This window comes from Bidens hawaiensis, unplaced genomic scaffold, assembly GCF_021521415.1.
Source record: "Bidens hawaiensis isolate Kalapana, Puna unplaced genomic scaffold, B.hawaiensis_p1.1 tig00000702_1, whole genome shotgun sequence".
NCBI lineage: Eukaryota > Viridiplantae > Streptophyta > Magnoliopsida > Asterales > Asteraceae > Bidens > Bidens hawaiensis.
This window is the reverse complement of record NW_027491042.1, coordinates 1,740,966-1,761,919: the sequence shown is the minus strand read 5'-3', so window position 1 is coordinate 1,761,919 and position 20,954 is coordinate 1,740,966. Positions and strand designations below refer to the sequence as shown.

The following is a 20,954-nucleotide window of genomic DNA, read 5'->3' as shown; positions in this document are numbered from 1 at the left end:
ATACCTCATCGTGAAATGGGTTGTTGTGTAATAATTAGCAGTAAATAATAATACACATTTCTTAAACATCACAACCTCTCAAGTTTTACGTTTTACAAAATACTGAAGTCTCCAATCAAAAAAAAACATACTGAAGTCTATTAGAGCATTGGCAAAGTATAGTTCGAGCCCGGGGTGGCCCCGGCCCCCCTGTTTTTTTCCGCAGTGGTGTAAATTTACCCATTTTCAGCCGAAAATTTTTAAACGTAGTGTAAGTTTAGTCTTTTTCGGCTGAAAATTTGAGTTCGGCCCTCCTCGTTTGTGAAATTTTGTATACATTTTGAGCTCGCCCCCCTCCCCCCTCTCTCTTTGGGTGGCTCAGTCTAAGCTTTGCCACTGTATTAGAGCATATGGAGTTGATTCCGGAAATAGGAAATGGGGGGAAATGGGAGTTGAGGTTGAGATGGAAGGTGATTGATGAGGTATTGAGGTAAGTTTAAGCCACTTTAAGGTGATGAGGTGGAGGATCAAGGGTGTAAGTGGGGAAAGTCGAGAAACATTCATCGGAATTCACCGAAGTACAAGGAATTTTTTATCAACTTCTAGAATAATGTGTGTGTAATCTTTACTTTTTTTTCTTAAATAATCCAAATTACCCAGCGTGTAGTAAGAGATGTGACTAAATTATCAAACATTCTGCTAATTAGCGAAAGGTGTACAGTACACAAATCCAAAAAAATCTAAATAATTTATGAACATTCGAAATCTTGAAATTTTACTTCTGATGTAATATGAAGTTGTTGTTTTTAAAGTTTTAAATGTTATTTTTGAAATAAAATGATACGAAAATACTGTTAAACTCATAAATAATCACATATATCAAATCTCAAATATTTATATATGACAAACGGCCCCAATCGTATCATAATATATGTGATGGGCGTCAATATATTCACAAATATTCATCAAATTAAACCATACCACATACCCTGTGACAAATATTAAATAACCCAAGTGTTTGTCATCACACCTTGTAGACTGATCATAGTGCCATGTATGATTGTCACACTACTAGTGTCAATAGGACATTTGTAAGGTAGAGGTACTTATAGCTTGTGTATCGGAGTCGAGTCAAAAGAAATGACAAGCTCAAAGTATCATATACAAAAACAATGTACCATGATAGTGCTTACATAAATATATAACAACTGATGAGCATATACATTTTTTTACATCTAATAGGAAACATGTAAAAGTAATTTCAACGAATTACTAAGCACTATTTGCATGCATGAATAAACTAGCATCGAGTTCAAATTATATAAAGAACACATTATGAAACTAATAGAGCAAGAATATCAAACTAACAAATTTCAAAACTAGTAGGGTCAGTCCCAAGCAAAGACGAGCCGGACTCTTGGCATGGGCATGTATTTTCACTAATATAGCGGATCACAGCCTCAAATAATTTAGTGTGATAACATTAATCGTTGTTGAAAAAACATTAGTTTATATAATTTATTAGGGCCTAAAAGCCTTTTTTTTTATGCTCATATGGGACACTTGAATTCTTACGACCGGCTCTAAAAACTAATACGAATGAAACCATACAAAGAATGTCATACTACAAACTAAACTTAACAACGGAGTAATAATGTCTTTATCTTGTTATCTAATGGATAGAGATTTATGTCTTATCTTATATAGTAGTTTATTTAAGCCATTTTTACATATAGGAGAGAATCGAATATGTTAATTCTCAGCACATTTTAACCCATTTTGCTACATACTAAAATGACTTTTTCAAAAAAAAAAAAAAAAAAAATTAGTCAACAAGTGTTACTAACTACTAAGGAGTAAGGAGTCATTTTCTATTGGTTGCTTTTAAGTTTTAACACAATAAAGGATAAACTAATTTAATACGTGTCACTTTCCTTCTAGACCCACGTAAACCTACACATACCTAATGGACTACCTAACGACTAAATATATGCCAAACTCGCTCCAACATCTCTGCTCTAAAGGCAAATAAGGATATACGTATATTATATTGTATACACCGACTTATAAATAAATATAAATGTACTTCTTTTACCTAAACGAATACGATTGAGAACAAAAATACAGTGACCACTTTCTTTTCTTTTTAAAGTTCGTATTTCAAGAGTTAATTAGTGACATAAACAAGTTTATCTAGAGATAAAGGCATATTAAGACATTTTACTTTTAACGTAAATGCAAAATAACAAGTACATGGTTTTAAAGCATAAAATCTCATGTGCACTTTCAATTTATTTAATATATTTAAAATTTTTCACCTTAACTTTAGTCAATTCTTATTAAATTAAAGAATACTTGCTTGCCCACTCATTTTTAATAATATATACTCCCTCCGTCCCATTATAAATGTCCTGCTTTGACTTTTTAAGTCTTTCTTTTGCAACTTTGACCGTAAATTTTTTTGTCCGTGTCATATAATACTTGATGAAAATTATATCAATGTAAAATACATTTAAAACCCAATCAATTCATATATTTTACATCAAGTATTATATAACACAAACAAAAATATTGCCGGTCAAAGTTAAATAAGATAGACTTGAAAAATCAAAGTATGACACTTATAATGGGACGAAGGGAGTAATATATATTGCTATTTATTTTAATTTTAAGCCAACTTCTTTCACGATTTTTAAACGGCAAAATAATTTTTCATATGTTAATAAGTCTTTTTTTTAAGTTAACTATAAAAACGAGTATTTTATTCTCTTTATTTGAGTTGATATTGTTGTGGTTTTTCCAATGAAAAAAATAACATGCTACATATGGATATTCACGGCCGGTTTTGACAGTTTTTAAGTTAAAACAATAGCTAAATTGTTAGTAACCATTTTTTGTCGTCGAAAATCAAAACTGAACAACTGAAAATTGAAATAGTTTATTAAAGAAAAAAAACCCACTCGTGAAACCTAACCGAAGACTGGTTTAAACGGTTTTAAAGTTTTAAACCAAGCCATGACCCATAACTGTCACGTGACAGTCGCATCGTACGGACACCCGTCTAGTAAAATATAGAAGAAAAGAGTGAAGGGTCATGCATTTGGTGTCTATATTCACGAACGTGTTGCAATCAGCAATAACCAACTCAATGCATAAAGGTGCACTCATTGGAATAAAGGACATTGTAAACTGTTTTTATGTAATGAAATTAGACAGGAAATTTTAAAAGAAAATGGAAAAGAAATAAAACCAAAAATAGTAAAAGGGAGTAAAAAGGTAGAGGGTTAGCCACCATTAAGGACCATTTTGAATAAAAGGCATGAAAAGTGTAACATTTGAAATAATTGAGTTTCAAATATGGTAAAAGTGGGATGGGGTGGGTGGCTCATGACCTTTTTATTCGTATATTTACAGGCTTTGTAGACCACAGTAAGAACCACAAAACAAGCAAACCATTAAACTTTCTTCTACCAAACCTATTGTTTTTCACAAGTTTTTATTCAAATTGTATACAAATTTATTTATAATCGCGTATCACTATTTAAATTTTATTATAGGATATTTTATTTATTTATTTGTGATAAATTGGATATTAATAATCTCACATACTTATAATTGGTGAATAATAATTTCAACTCTGAAAATAGTTGTCATCGGTCCTACCTTTCACACTAAGGGTATGTTTAGTTGGAGGTAATAAAATGGATGAGGAATAGAATGAAAGAATGAATTGAATGGACAATGGATTATTATCATTCTGTTGCCATGTTTTGTTAATCTATGAGAATGAAATGATTATTAGTTTATATTGTATGGTATCCACAAAAAAATGTAGAAATGAAATAAAAATACTTATTATATATATAATTTTTTTACCAAAATAAAAAAAAGTTGCAATGGTAACGACGGTGGTAGCTCCGGTGACGACAATGTTGGTGGCAACGGTGGTGGTAGTGGCGGTTAGGCGGCGGTGATGGCGACACTGGTGGTGGTGGCAGTCAGGTGGTGGTGGTAGCGATGGTTGTCTGATGGTGTTATTAAGAAAGCAAGGTGAAAGAGTGATTAAATAATAAAAAAGATGAAAATAAATGGTTTTGATGAAATGAGATTTGATTTGTAATGAGTGATTTCATTTTATTGAAGAACAAAATACCACATACTAAACATTGCCTATAGGTTTTAATCTCACCAAGATATTGAGTAAAATAGGAGTAAAAAATTAAATTAGCAGTTAAAAGAAACAAAGGTAAAACATAGGATTCTTCTTTCACGAACACTCTAGTCTCTAGTTGAATTTAAATATAATATAAAACTCAAGAGTTAGATATAACGAAACAATTTTTTACTAAATTTTAATTTATTTATATATATTACTACCAAACCTCTAAGATTGGTTATACCTAATCCCCACACTTCAAAATTGAAAATTCTTCAATCAAAATCTTGAAATAAAGAAAAAAAATAATCGATTTGTGACACGAAACCAATGTTTGGTTTTCAAGTTTTAGTAATTGACAAAACTAAGTTCTTAATTGAATCTCACTATTCTACAAAAATAAGTACCCTAAAGATTATGATGGTAAATAATAACATATATGAAATTTTATTTTAAAAAAGGTCATATTTTTTTAATCTAAATATTATGTATATGCATGTTACTTTGGAGAAAGCTTAGTCATATATCAATTATTGGATGTATAAGTCAAGTTATGAAGAAGTGGGATATTAATGTATAAATTATAAATAGATTTTGGAAAAAGCCGTAATCAATAAGGTCAAAGGAATAACAATACTTGAAACATTATCCTACATTGCACCCGTATATCGTGGTATTAATCAATAGATATAACATGTTCATATATCAATTTATTTTGGTGTGTATAGTTGTATACTTGATGGGTCTTATCCCAAGGAACCTATCATTAATTTGTCTTACATCTCGTTTTCCGTTCTAAATAACTATAGATTTTGTGTTCAGATAATATATTAAGATTATTATATCATTTGTACTCCTTGTTATATATTTAAATAGTTAGTTTTATTGGGCCTAATATAAAAGTAATATCTAGTCTAGACATGTCCATGTAGTCGGCCTTATTATTATTATTATTATTATTATTATTATTATTATTATTATTATTATTATTATTATTATTATTATTATTATTATTATTATTATTATTATTATTATTTATCACCCTAGGGGTAGGGTATCTCTCCATGTTACATTCCAACAAAAGATACGAGTTCTAATCCTCGAGTCACATGGATCTAAAGAATGTTATAAAAATGGCATTTGCCCGAATAATTGTTACTGGGAGGATGATTCTAAGGAATGTTACAAAACCATATCTAAAACAACACAAGTAAAATTCAGACATGTAAACCGGGAGGTGTTAATAAGTGTGTTGGCTTTTAACGGATGGAATATCTTCAAACCGACGAATTTGTTAACGCTGACAAGTAGTAGTTGACAAAGAATTTACCATTAATGGTAATGTTGTAATGATAATAACTTACTACAAATTGTAAGCCGTTACTATTGAAGAGCAACTTCATGTTGATGAAGTTGTTTTTACCAACGAAGAGTTAAGTGTTGAAGAAAGTATTGCTTTCATGATGCCTATTAAGGATAACTTTTTACTGTATAAAAACATGCTTATTGTAACACTGCAAGTAAGTCATGCCAAGATATTGTCTGCTTACTCGCGGTGGATTGCACATCCAAGAATACACGGTTTTGTTTTTGTTGGGCGAATTACTCGCTTAAGCAAAACATGATTTGATAGAGAAGGTTTCCATCCCTTATGTGGAGGCTTCTTTCTCTTTTTCTTTCAACCAATGTGTGACTTATAGAAGTAAAAACAACATAATTTCCTTATGTTAGGTAACTGGATATTGTGCTAATAACCACCATGTGGTTAGTGTAACACCTATTGTTGGATGGTAAAATAATATCCACTTACGAGATTGATAACGAAACTAAAGATAGACATTTTATATAGGTAAAACATAATAGAATGCGTTACTAATTGTAAAGATGAGACAAGCAACCATTTGCGGTTTAGGTTTAAACAATAGCTAAATTTTATTTTTACCAAAGATCACGCTTGATCTAAGATTACATAGACATAATCATTCAGCGCCAATAAAACGGGCTTGTTGTCGCTTTTAACGCTAGTGCAACTAGGGGTGTGAGTGGTGCGGTTTGGTGCGTTTTTTGGCTAAAACCAAACCGAAAACCAAAACTTTGGTTTTTGGAGTTTTTGAAACCCGTTTTTTCAATTTCGGTTTTCGGTTTGGTTTCGGTTCGGTTTCGGCTTTTTCGGTTTTTGCCATTTGAGCTTGAAAATTTAAGGCCGAAAAAAAAGTTAGCAAAAAATAATGAATATAGATATAAATAATTTTATTAATTGTAAAATAATATACTATTATACATTTGATCAAAAATACTTGAGTTATATATTTATTAAATTCTTATAAATTACTTGATATTAAAATATAAAAAAAAAACAGTAATTTAGGAATTAGGTTCGTTCGGTTCGGTTTTTTCGATTATTTTACATGCAAAACCAAAACCGAATCGTTAGTGCGGTTTTTCAAACACATAAAACCAAACCGTCGGTTTTTGTTTCGGTTTAAATTTTTTGATTTTTTTGGTTTTAGATCGGTTTTTCGGTTTTTGCACACCCTTAAGTGCAAGTGTTCAAGCTATCATGTGGATAGCACTTCACTTCATTGGGCTTGGAATATTGTAGGTTAAGTTGTAATCAAAAACGTGGCCCATGTTTTGACTATGACAAACTTGGTAACTTACAGAACAGATGAACAATGTGCATACTAAAACCCCTCATAACTAATACTTCTTTTGTCTTAAGGCATGTGTTTCCGCTTTTGTTTTTGTTATCTTGTCCAGTTGTTCGGCGGTTGACATAAATCGGGAGTTGGTTGTCCGACAGATACTCTTTATGATGACCGGATAAATGGTGGTTAGTAAACGCTATTTATCATGTGAATCTTGATCCTTGAAGTGGTTCACAATCAGTTTTATGAGTTCGATAATTTTACGCCATCGTAGTCTGTAGATACACCACAAAAGCAACAAGTAAAGGTTGTTGTGTCATGGGCCACGTATATGGGAAAACCACATTTTATTCAATAAAGTCATAAACGAGTTTATCAAACTCTTGAACATCACGTTGTGTTTGTAGACTTTAGTCATTGTATTATGTAAAGATTATTGACTGATAAGATATAGTTTATTCAAGATCATAAAGATTATCTAGTGACATCACAAAATTTAGGATCACAAAATAAATGAAGGGTTTAACTATCTCAAGATTCAATACATGGTAAAAAAAACAATGAATCGTCCATATGATATCCAAAATTAGAAACAAGTGTTTAACCACACGTGATTCAAGGAGGTAATTAAGGAAAGAACACAAAAGAAATTTGTGGAGAAACACAAACGGTGTTTCAAAGTATAAAAACGAAACCAACCTACCTTCCAAAATGACAATCCCAGGTAGCACCCGGAAGAAGCAAATTCTTCCCGGTACTTTAACAAAATAAGTAAATAAAAAAATTATATTTTCTTCGGTCTTTCTTGTTTCTTAAATAAATATAAATATATATATACTCCGCATTAGAATATATATATATATATTCTGGGTGTCGCCGGGATTGTAACATGGACACCCGAAAGTTTGGTTTTTTCGTTGTGCTGTGCATTTTCATAACATTAACGAAGGCGGAAGATCCTTATCACTTTTTTGAATGGAAGGTCACATATGGCACGATGTCGCCCTTGGGGGTCCCACAACAGGTTATTCTGATTAACGACAAGTTTCCTGGGCCCGTGATTAATTGCACAAGTAACAATAACATTGTCGTCAATGTTTTTAATAACCTAGACGAGCCGTTTCTTCTAACATGGAACGGTGTTCAACACCGGAAAAATTCATGGGTGGATGGAACGCCGGGGACTATGTGTCCTATCCAGCCTGGAACCAACTTTACGTATAAGTTTCAGGTGAAGGATCAGATTGGCAGTTACTACTACTTCCCAACCACCGCAATGCATAAGGCGGCAGGTGGTATTGGCATCATACAAGTGCATAGTCGGCCATTGATCCCGGTCCCGTTTGATAACCCTGCTGATGAGTTTGCGGTTTTTGTTGGAGATTGGTTTAACAAGGGACATAAGGCATTGAAGAGCCTCCTTGATGGAGGGAAATCTATTGGTCATGCTGATGGGATTCACATCAATGGCAAGTCATCTCAGGTTGGTGCAAAGGCTGAACCGTCATGGACCTTTGAGGCCGGAAAGACATACAGGTTTAGGTTCTGTAACGTCGGGATGAGGACTTCGGTTAATTTCAGGTTCCAGGACCATGACATGAAGCTGGTCGAGGTCGAAGGATCTCACCTCATGCAGAACGACTACATGTCAATGGACCTTCATGTCGGTCAATGCATGTCTGTTTTGGTCACTGCAGACCAACCACCAAAGGATTATTACTTAGTCGTGTCGAGCCGGTTCGGCAAGCAATCGCATTCCACTGTCGCCACAGTCCGCTATGCAGGAAGCAACAGCCCTGCATCAGAGGAGCTTCCACCACCTCCACCGGAGAAAACCGCTGGATTCGCATGGTCAATAAACCAGTTCAGATCATTCCGATGGAACCTAACCGCAAGCGCAGCTCGTCCCAACCCACAGGGATCTTACCACTATGGTCAAATTAACATCACCCGCACCATCAAGTTGGTCAATAGCCGCAGCTACATCGATGGCAAGCTAAGGTTCGCTCTCAACGGTGTCTCCCACATCGACCCCAAGACTCCTCTCAAACTCACCGAGTACTTTGGTGTCGGCGACAAAGATTTCAAATACGACATCATCGGCGACGAGCCACCAGCGGATATCGAAAAGAATATCAAGGTCGCCCCAAACGTCTTGAACGCAACGTATCGTAACTTTGTGGAGATAATATTTGAGAACCACGAGAACACCATGCAAACATATCATTTTGATGGATATTCGTTCTTCGCGGTGGCAATTGAGCCAGGGAGGTGGAGCCCGGAGAAGAGGAAGAACTACAACCTTGAAGACGCCATCAGTCGCCACAATGTGGCGGTGTTCCCCGGGTGCTGGGCGGCGGTCATGCTCACCCTAGACAATGCCGGAATGTGGAGCTTGAGATCAGAAATGTGGGAGAGGTTTTACTTGGGACAGCAGTTGTATGTCAGCGTACTCTCACCGGAGCAGTCCCTCAGAGACGAGTACAGTCTGCCGGAAACCACACAACTTTGTGGCATTGTGACAGATTTGCCCAAACCACCGGGCTACGTTTAGATTCAACTTTTTCTGTAAGTTTGTAATTAAGTTTTCCAAGGTTTTAGTGTGGCCATTGTTGATACTGTTGTAAATTTTGTAATTATCACTCCATTACAAATTAATTTTTTTTTCTTTTTTTTTTTACAAAATAGATGAAGATATTATTGTATCATCACAATTCTTATCAAATTTATGTTATCCTATATAATATATTTTATTAATTATTAATAATGATCATATGAATACATCTACAAATACCATATGAACAAAAACATATAAATGGCCAAACACAATATAATCCAAATTTCCAATCAGGCCAGCAAACACTAATAAAACCCTTCACAATACAATAAAATTAAAAAAAATAAAAATAAAAAAGATAGATAGCTAGCTTTGCTTGCTTATTTGGTTGGTTATGTCCCTATTAGGAATCAAGCTTAGCATCACTAGGATTATTCAAATTTCAATGAAAGATAATAAAAAGATAGGAAATTAACACTTGGCACGCACGCACACGGTTGGTCTATACACAACATGAAAGCAGGTTACCATTTTTTGCCACTTCGATGGAAACCGAGACTATCTTTGAGGCGGGTCCACGTTTCGCACGTTTGCTCCGGTCATTCCTTCGATGCGGTCTTTGGTTATGTCCACAAAGTGACCAACCATTTCGTGAAACTGCTTCAGTCCAGATAATGGGAGGATGATGGATGACCTATCAGAGCCTGCAACCTGCATTTGTCATTCAGAATTCATTATTCATCCACTATATTAATATGTTTTATAATTACAACTAATACAACAAAAAAGTGTTTTGTGGGTTTAGATACTCGAAAATGACCCATTTCAGCATGAACGTGATTTGACCGGACATTTTGCGATTTAAATATTACATATCAATCCGAAAAAAAGTTCTTGATTCTTACAAAATGATAATGATATTTATATAGCAACGCGAATATGACACTAATGTTACATTTACAACTTAAAAGAAAAACACTTCATCCATCATTTAGTCTAGGCTTGTAAACGAACCAAACAAACACAAACAAAGCGTGTTCGTGTTCGTTCATTTAGCTTAACCAAACAAACAATCAAACATACACAATTAAACAACACGAGCAATTTAAAAAATGGGGTTTTCTTGTTCGTGTTTGTTCATCGAGGAAATGAACATGTTCATGTTCGTACATTGAGAAAATGAACATGTTAGTGTTTGTTTATGTTTGCTCGTTAACAATATAAACAAACAGTTCACGAACAAACAAACGGACAAAACTGAACATAGACGAACAGACATAACTGAGCTAAAACTAGTTATTAGTAATGTGAAAAACAATGTGTTGGACATAAAGAGTTAGCCAAACTATACAATAAGGGCCAAAAAAAATTTGGAGTGAATATATTAACGAACGTAAACAAATGAACATAAACGAGTTTAAGAGAAGTTAAGTAATGAACATAAATCAACTTGACTTTCATATTTTAAAACCCTTGGTTCAGATATAATGCTTTAACTTTGACATGTTGGATGTAATTGCTATGTTATTATAGACTTTGATTTGGATATTTATGTTACTTTTAACTGTCATTGGTATATGTTCGTTCACTTATTTCCTTTTACGTTCATCGTGTTCGTTTGTGTTCGAATATAAACAGTCATTTTCTTAATGGAAAAACATGAACACAAAAACTTGTCCATTTAAGTGTTCGTGTTTGTTCGGTTAAAGTTAAGCTAACGAACACAAACAAACCACGTTCGTGTTCGTTCAGTTTGTTAGTAACTTGGCATAAGAGTCAGAAATAACTTCTTTTTAGATAACTAATAGCGCGACTTTAGTATAACAATCATTAACATAACCTATGCAAATTATTACCATCATAATAAACTAAAAACAATCAATGCAAAATTCTTACCTCAGATATTCTCAAGTAATGGCCCCGGTTGTTGCTTCCAAGGTCAAAGAAGAAGCGCTTCTGGTCAGCCCGGATCACCTTAGACACCCCAAGACCACCACTGTCATCAGAAGGTGGCAAGTCAAATGTGGTCGGCCTGTCTCCTAAGTTCAAATCAGATGTTGCTGTAGGTGGAGACTGAGAACTGTTTCCAGCAATAAAACCAGCACCAACATCATCAGAAAGGCCCACTAGTCGTTCATGAATAATACCTTCAGAATTTTGCTGTTAATCAAATAATAAACAAACAGATAAAAAATGATGAGAATGAGAAGCATAAACAAAGGTGGTTAAAGTTTAAACAGAACGAAAGGTAAAATGTTTGAAAATCGAACCTGATTTGGGGAAACAAAAAGCTTAGATGTCTCGTTTATCTCTTCCAAGATGTTTCTAAATGCAGTCCACCCTTCATCCCTGTTGCTTCCTGCTGGTACAATTATAGTGCTGCGGTTTCTACTTACTGAAGCTTCAGATACCTGCAATGAAACTCAATTAGGGATAACTAGTTTACAGGTGGAACCTGTTATCATATACAAATTGACATCAACAGTAATTAAGAAAATTTTGCAAAAGCTACCATTACTTGTGTTTTACTCTTTCAATTTTCAAACCAAGAAACCAGAAATATTATGAACATGTAAGATAATTGGCTAAAATTTACAGATAAAAACGGTGTCCTTTTTCGTGTAACAGCATGAATATTAGGCATGGAAAACTGGGTGGGGGCAGGGCGGGTTCGGGTTATAGGTCAGAAGGGGTTCCAAAACAAATGAATTCGGATCAAAACAGGTTCGGGTTACAGGTCAGAAGGGGTTCCAAAAAATTAATTCGGATCAAAACAGGATCTGAGCAAAATGAGTTCGGCTAAAACAGAATCAAGTTAAATAGTTAATGAGTTGTTTTAGATAAAAAGTGCCCACGCCTACTCCGTTAGTCCGGTGGTGGTGGCGCTAGCGGTGGGTAGTGAAAGCCGCAGTGTTGGGTGTTCCGGTGGAGACCGCGACGGAGGTGGAGGAGTAGTCGTGGTAATGGGTAGTGGCGGAGATGGCGATGGTGAAGTATCAGTGGCGGTGGGGGCAGTGGTGGAGTGTCGATGTCAGTGACGTTGGCAGTGGAGTGTCGAGGTCAGTGACGCAGCGGTAGAGTATCATGGTGGTGGCAGCGGCGGCGAAAACAGACAATGGTCACGTGTGGTGATTACCCATTTGGGCCCTTTTTGAAGTTAATAAGAATTATAATAGTTACAAGTTTAGACCTGTCGACTAATTTAAGATGCCTATTTTGACCTGTTCACTAATTTAAGGTGATCCATTTCGACCCACTAATTAATTTAAAGTTGCCCAAATGAACCGATATGTAATTTAGTTTTGCCCAAATTAACTCATTATTTGAACAATGGGCCATGACAGCTTAACATACAATCTAAAACTAGTTAAAAAAATGGTGCAATCAAAGCTTCTGCAATTCATAGCAAATCTATCACATGGTTAAAGACATTAATGTGATTGTTACAACATGCTAAATATGACAATAAAACCTAACATAGCTCCCAAATCAAATCAAGGTAGGTGCAAAAAAATCACATGCTTTCAAGTAAGTACAGATAACTAGTCAGTTAGTTAGTAAGCTGGCTACTATATTCATCTACACACCAGTAACATTTGTCCTTCAAAATTTCTGACCACAATAATAATATGACAGAAAAGCCACATGCCTAATTTGTTTCCATGAATCATAGTTTGATTTCTCTTATCTATATTACAATTCAAGTAAAGACATTCAAGTTCTTTATACATTATCTAATTAACTAATAATCCCATTATCCACACAATATCACAGTAGAAACATTTAGAAGTTTAGAACACATTAACACAAAACCAGAAATACAGTATTACACGAATACATACCTTCAGAAAGCGACCCCTCCTGTTCTCCCCAATATCAAAGTAAAACACCTGAAGAAATAAACACATTTGCAGAAATTAGGAAAGTCAATTCCATGTATATATAGAAACAATTCAAGTAATCTAATATCAGCTTAAACCGAACCACATAAATATATCTGATCGCAACAATTATTTATAGCAAGTCTAAACTATAATGTAACTAACTAACTACCTTACTATCGAGCTGTAGCTCCTTGCTAGAAGCATCCTGGTCATCAGAGGTGACATAATAATTAAAAATATCGAAGAACCAGGCGATGCCGTTAAACGGAACAATAATCGTAGAGCGCGTAGCGGACGTCTTCTCGGATATCTTCAAGTACCGTCCGCGAGGGTTCTCCTTGAGATCAAAGTAAAAGAGCTTATGCTCCACCTGTAACGTCTTCGACAACAGCTCCACGTCATTCCCGCCGCCACCTCCACTAAACTCCATCTGTAAATGTTACTTCAAGTGTTGACTTACGGTTTGAAATGAAATGGATTGAATTAACTTAGGGGAATGAGTCAGTGTCACATGGAGAATTGGAATGTGTGGTTATGGATCTGTTGGTGATTGTATTTGATTTGGGGAATTAGGGTTAGGGTTTTGATTTGACGGAGTCTCGTCGTCGTCGTTGGTGATGTGAACAAAACCACCGCTTTCGTTTTATGTTCGTCGCTAATTAGACTTTTGCAGTTTGATCCCTATTATGTCATTATGTGCACAAAGTTTTTTAGTTTTGTAATTTTAGGTGTTAAGTTATTGGAGCACAAAATCATGAAGATGAGTGGTTATTGGTTAATGTATATTATAATGATTGCTTTGTGGATCCAAGATTGTGATGATATAATTAATTTGTTATACTAATATCTAGTTAATTTTTTAAAATAGTGTATCATAATATTCGAGTGAATTTTTCTGAGATTGGATGTTAACTGCCAAGGGGTGCGGTGGGTGGGTGGAGGCGGGGGGGATTTCCGGACGATAGGCGCGGATGGGGTGAAAAGGAGGTGGGCTCCTTTCTCAACGGATATATTACCGTTAAAATAAAAAAATAATAATATTTTAATTATTTTCTATATAAATTAAAACTATATTTCCAATTTTTACTCAAACAATTCTCCAATTTTACTCTAAAACTCTCAAATTTCCACAACCATAGATTCAAGCTCAAACCCAAACCCGAACACAAGCTCGAGCTCAAACCCAAACCCAAACCCGAACCCGTGGGATCCAGCTCAATTGTTTTGGGCTAGTATGCTCGCAAATAACAATGACTCTCAAAACTCTTTCTATGCCAACCAGCATCGACCCGTAATGCCTCCAACCATGCAATCGTTTACCAACGATATGTTCTTTGACCGCCAATGTAGTTTATGCCTTCGCAAGTAACCGAAACCTAAACACCCGAAACTCAAATACCCGAAACCCAAGTATCTAAACCAAAAGTTCATCGCAAACGAAGTCATAAAAAGAAGCACGATGACGGTAAAACAACTACCGAAAAGGCCGAAAGACAAAGGTGGGAAGCGGACGAGGAATTGGCATTGGCATATGCGTGGATCAGCTCATCCGAAGACTCAATTCAGGGTAAATTATATAATTATTTATATTTATTTCATGTTTTATTTTTTTGTTGACTAATACTAAGATTTTATATGTATCGGTGATGGTAAACAAGGCCCTAACTTTTGGGAAGAAATATGTACGAAGTTCTTTGCTATAATGGGTCAAGACTGCTACCGCTGGGAGGATTCCGTCTCCAAAATATGGAAGGCAACGCACACAAAAATGACCAACTTCTCCGACATTCACACCCCCGTTACAAACAATAGAAGAAGCGGCACGAGCGATGTCAACGTGATTGAGTGTTGCTTAAAACAATACAAGGCCCTTTGTAATGCATATTTCAATATGTTGGAAATTTGGAGGCAATGCACGAGCTCGCAAAAGTGGCATCTGGTCCCGACATATTCACCGCGACCGTCAAAACGATCAAAGACAACGTCTACTTCGGCTGATTAATCGCCGTCTCAGGCCGCGTCGGATGCTCGTTGTCAATTTAACTTAAGCGAGCTTGATCCTGATCTTGTTTTTGATGAACCGGATGAGTTGCCACGTCCGGCAGGAAGAGATAAAGCCAAGGCGGCGACTAGAGGTGGAGGATCTTCGGCTAGAACAACATCCTCGATGAGTTCTGATGTGAGCTCGCGTTTTGATAACTTGTAGCTTAGACTACACGAGATTGCCGATGCTAAAAAACACTCAAAAGATGAACTCACGAGAATGCATGAAGAAAGAAAAGTGATGCATGTTGAATACAAAGCGATGCATGAAGAAAGAAAAAACGTTCACTTGGAGCGACAATGCGAAAAAAGATTTTGAGCTCCTCGCAAAGGATCTATTGCATCTAGATCTGGTGCGGGCGTTTTGGAGAAAAAAAAGTAAGGATAATGGCCAAATATACAAGCGAGGACGAGGACGACGATGACGAATATTAGTTATATGTTTTATTTGTATGTTTTTTTTATTTTTATTTTTTTATTTGTATGTTTTTTATTTTTATTTGTAATTTTTTTAGGTTTTATTAATATGTTTTTATATTTAATTTAGTTTGTATTTTATATTATTGTGTTGGTTTTTTGTTTTATGAAAAATAAAACAAAAGTTTAAAGGGCTTCGATGCCCCTCACCATAAAGACGCATTATAGGTTGGGGCTTCTATGGCCCCAGTGCTCACGTGGCACTGTGGAGGGGCTTCGATGCCCCTCAATATAGAGACCAACCTTAGACCATCCTCTATGGACGCCTTCGGGAGAGGTTTTTGGGCGCCGACGGGCGCCAAACATTGCCGAGGGGCGCCATCGGCATGGGCGCGGTGATGAGGGCGTTAAGGAGACAATAGGCGCGGATGGGTCCCTCTCTCTCCCAACGGATATATTACCGTTGTAATATATATAAAAAGTAATAATAATTTATATATAATTCAAACCATATTTCTAATTTTTACTCAAACAGCTCTCAAATTTCACTCAAACAACTCTCAGATTTCACTCTAATACTCTCAAATTTCTACAACCATGGATCCTTTCTCAAACCCAAACCCGAACACAAGCTCGAGCTCAAACCCGAACCCAAACCCGATCCTATGGGATCTAACTCAAAGGTGTTGGGCTAGTATGCTCGCAAATAACAATGACCCTAACAACCTTTTTTATGTTTTTATTTGTATATTTTTATTTTTTTATTTGTAATTTTTTTTAGGTTTTATTAATATGTTTTTGTATTTAATATAGTTTGTATTTATATTATTGTGTTGGCTTTTTTTTTTTATAAAAAAAACAAAAGTTTAAAGGGGCTTCGATGCCCCTCACCATAGAGAGGCACTATACGTTGGGGCTTCGATGCCCATAATACTCACATGGCGCTGACGTGACACTGTGAAGAGTCATCGATGCCCCTCACCATAGAGTATTATTGATCAAGACCCCTAATGTATTATAAAGCCTGATATTGTATTTAGTTTTCAGTTAATTGAATATATATTTTGCATACCTCACAAGTCAAAAACAAATGGTTTAAGGATTGAAACAAGTGGAAATTAGAATACTTGGTGACATCGTTTGATGACGCCCTGCTTGCGGTGCGCGCATATAATGTATATATGTGTGAATCCTTGGTGGCCAAAAGTGAAATTGTACTAATTTTGACATTATTTTCTAATTTCGTGAAAATAACGTTAAAAGTGGCGGAAGATTAATCAGGCATCATGTGGTGGCGTTGATAGCCGAAATACAAGGGTACATGCACCGATCAGTCGGTGTCCCGATGAATGAGTGTTATGTGCCTTATGTCCAAGGCTTGATACAAAACTACTATCGAGCCAGTGGTCTCACCGAAAGCAGCATCTCTATCCCTATGGGGTAAAGGTAAGTGTAACAACGTGAAAATTTCGAGTTCAAAGTATCAACTTTTCAAAGTCTAGGGACTGAAATTGCCAAATTCCAAACTTGAGTGTTAAAAATGAAAAATATGATTTCTTGTCCTATCGCGCTACCCGATGGACAAAAGGAGAAGCCCATCGCGTACCGTAATGGAGCTTCTGACACATTGTGACACATGTGCCATGGGCAGCTCATTTCTGCACACCAAATCAGCTCTCACATCTCTCTACTCTCTCACTATAATACCTCGAAATTCGTGCCTCGTTTCCTCGATAAGCGTGCCCCGAACCTTCATTGTGTACCAACATTTCCTCGAAGTTCATACCACCCTCCACCCACATACAACCAAGATGGTGTTTGTTCTCGAAGTTCGTGCTAACAAGTGTTGAAGATTTGGTGTACCTCGATTTGAGTGTCGAAAAAAGAGAAGCGGTGTCGGAGTGCTGCCCCGAGTCCCTAGTATTTTCATATGCCACTAAGGTTAGGCGTAATATCGAATTCAATATTATATTAAAGGCTTGAGCCTTAAGTCGAGGTTATACTCGATATCTCGATAAAAGAAAAGAAATATAAACATAACAAAGAAATGAATAAAAGATTGAGTATTGAATATTGTGATTACATATATATGTGTGTAAGTATATATGTATATATATTCTTTGTTATGAAAATATTATTTAATGAATAAAGAGTACTCTTAAATAATAAAAGAAAAAGATTACGTTTCTTGGAGAAGAAGAAACTTCGGGTTTCTATATCAACTAAAGATTTATAACTTACTTTTAAACTAAAGGTTTTCAAGTAAATAAGAATTGAACTAAAGGTTCAATCGAGGATTGAGATATAAGACTAAAGGTCTTAAGCCGGATCGTGTATCCGACTAACAAATATTTATACTCGTACTATAGGTGCGAGATAAAGAAAGGGAAAGACCCTTGGACGGTGAGTGAAGCCGATCCTAAAGAGACAAGGTGAATACGCCCCCAAACTTTTAAACTTGTTTTAAAACGAGTCAACTTGTTATATGAAATTGTTTACAAGGAACTATGTGTTCCTAAAACCATTATGAATAAGGGTATAAACCTAGCCCTCAGGCTATGGTATACATATGTCTGGATCCTTACATAAGTGGTACTATGCGATGTATGGGCATGATCGCACCACCCTTGGTCGTAGGATGCTCTCCTGCAGGGAGTACGACCGTTGTGTATATTTACGTGTAGTTAACTAAGTCAAACGCTGCGGTGTTTGCTGAGGTGATCTAGAGTAGAGGCTCGATTTATAATGTGTTATTTGACTTTGTTATTCCTAAGCCACGTTGGGCCGAGGCAGGCGTAGTCTCAAGGGGTAATAAAGTAAGAAGTTATTTTTGCGTCAACGTGTTCACCAGCATTCGTTGCAGACGTATTTTCTTACATTTTGCAGGTGAACAAGTCTAGCACTTGGAGTAACGAAGTGCTTTGAATATCCGATGGCTCGGATTTTTTTGTTAAACTTAAATATATAAACGATGGTGGTTTTGTAATATATAACAAGTAATCTTTTGAAATAGCTCGGGAATATTTTAAAATCCCGACTTTTGTATTGTAAATATTTACAACGTAAATCCACAAGTTTTACAAGTCTTCCGCTAAACGAACGCAACTCTGATTTATTTACACTTGTGGTACCAACTGTTGATCATACTCATAGGCCTTAGATAGGGGTGTGACAGTAAGGCTGTCTACATCTTACCCTCCTCAGACCCTACCATAGTTTTGCTATTGGTGGGATATATTGAGTACGATGATGATGATGAGTGACATCGTTTGACGGATAAAAACATACATATGTATCTTCGAGGTTGGGGTGGTAGCTTGCCCCTGTAATTTGATAAACCGCTGCTTAGGGCCTTAACCTTTTTAGGCCTTAAGTACGTTTGATTCACATTCAATTTTCCAGTTTCAATCACAACTCACTCAGCTTTCAATCTCTCATTTTTTTTGTTGGAGTTGTGTGAAATTGTGCTTTCTAGAAATCGTATACAAAAATTGTGTGTAATTAAGTGAAAAATATTGATTTTTTACTAAATTAACTCTCAATTTTAGAATCTACTTTAAACCTTAAAAGAGGTTGAGGAGTTAAGATGTTGATTTAAGGTGGTTTCTTAACATTGATTGTCTAGGTTGCGGGGTTGATCATATATATGTGGTGTTCGATGTTTGATTTCTTGAATCTAGTTAAGGTGAGTTCTAAGTAAGTTTATAAGGCTAAGTATAACCAAGAGCAGGGCCGTCTTTGAGAATCCTTAAGAATTCGAGGGCCTGGGCGAATTGAAAAATAGGTCCAAAAATAAATTTTCAATAATTTGTATATGAAAAGTAGATATTACAACGCTAATTATGATAACAATTACTAAAAGAAATTTATTCTATCAACGATCTATTTTGAATACTTAAAAAAATTATGAGTCCCTTCAAATATTTTTTTGTTTTAAATCAAAAGTTTTTTTGATCTTTAAATATAGAAAATTTAATAATATGACAAAGAAAAAACATTAACAAAACATGAGACTATACATATTAACCAAATAAAATCCAAAAAATGTGAAATCCAAGGTTTGAACTTGAGCATTACATCTGGTGTAAAAGCAAACTACCCGTGGAACCGACTTCTGTTTAGCTTCTTGGGTATGCTTTCTCTATTATTAATAAATACTATAATAATATTATGGGCCCTAAAAATTAATGGGCCTTGGGCCGTAGCCCTCCCTGCCCACCCTATAGGCCGGGCCTGACCAAGAGCATGACTCTGTATACTTATGTGGTTACAACTATTTACGAGTAAAGAATAAACTTTCCATCTCCCTCGAGCTCTCCATAATGCACATTGTTTTCATCTCACATAGATACTACATTTAAGCTTTAGCATATAACTTTCCATCTCCCTCGAGCTCTCCATAATGTTGGTGTTGATTGTGTTTGTGTAACTTTTTCATCTTAGTGACTGTGTAAAAAACAAGACCTTTTGGATCTTGCAAAATTTTTTTGGCATATAACATATAGCTTAGATGATGTAGTTTTTATTAATATATTTTTTTGTTACATGGTTTAAGTTAAAAATATGTTTTATGTTGTCATTTTACTCTGATAGTCTTTGTATGTTTTTTGTTTTAATAAATTAATAATGTAATGTCTTATAACTAATATAAAATTATTCGTTCTTATAATATGACATTTACAATTTATTAAAATGTATAACATGCAAATATATATTGCGATTTCCTTATTGTCCACCCATGTGCAACACGGGTAACTAGTCTAGTATAACATTTTATGAAAACTTTAAAAACTATTATTATTATTATTATTATTATTATTATTATTATATGCTACTTTGAAAACAAACCCACTTAATAATTTAGATCACCCTAACTTTCTTGTCATATATAATAACTTTTGACACTTTTAACTAACCACCATATGTTTGTATCTATATCCATGACCTACACCTTCTTTCCCATTTGACATCTACATTGACCATTAAGTTAAAAAGGTTAAAAAGTTGAGTCAAGATGTTGCTCTAACTTTGTAAGGACCTCCTAAATTTCTATGAATAAATCATAAAGCCCCCACCTGGGGTACAAGTCTTTAAACCCGACACTGGCCATCACCTTTCTATTTGGCATTTACATTGATCATGAAGATATAAAACAAAAAATAAATAAATAAAGTTAGAATCAAGATTTTTGTCTAACTTTGCAAGAAGAAAGGGCTGGCCCTAGCCCAAACTGCACTTGACATTTCTAAGTTTTTTATGAAAGAATCATA

General features: G+C 35.3%; 2 protein-coding genes across 2 annotated transcripts; one reads left to right on the top strand and one right to left on the bottom strand.

The window, feature by feature from the left end:
- Positions 1 to 6,791: 6,791 nt before the first annotated feature.
- LOC143532940 (L-ascorbate oxidase homolog) lies at positions 6,792 to 9,337 on the top strand. Its single transcript, XM_077027841.1, has one exon. It carries the CDS (start codon positions 7,673 to 7,675, stop codon positions 9,335 to 9,337), a length of 1,665 nt encoding a protein of 554 aa, XP_076883956.1. The 5' UTR covers positions 6,792 to 7,672.
- Positions 9,338 to 9,497: 160 nt separating this feature from the next.
- Positions 9,498 to 13,828, bottom strand: LOC143532952 (transcription factor Pur-alpha 1-like). Its single transcript, XM_077027849.1, has 5 exons — positions 13,394 to 13,828; positions 13,183 to 13,230; positions 11,611 to 11,751; positions 11,237 to 11,500; positions 9,498 to 10,051 (listed from the first exon to the last, which is right to left on the bottom strand). The coding sequence occupies exons 1-5, from the start codon at positions 13,652 to 13,654 to the stop codon at positions 9,899 to 9,901; spliced, it is 867 nt and encodes a 288-aa protein (XP_076883964.1). The 5' UTR covers positions 13,655 to 13,828; the 3' UTR covers positions 9,498 to 9,898.
- Positions 13,829 to 20,954: the final 7,126 nt, after the last annotated feature.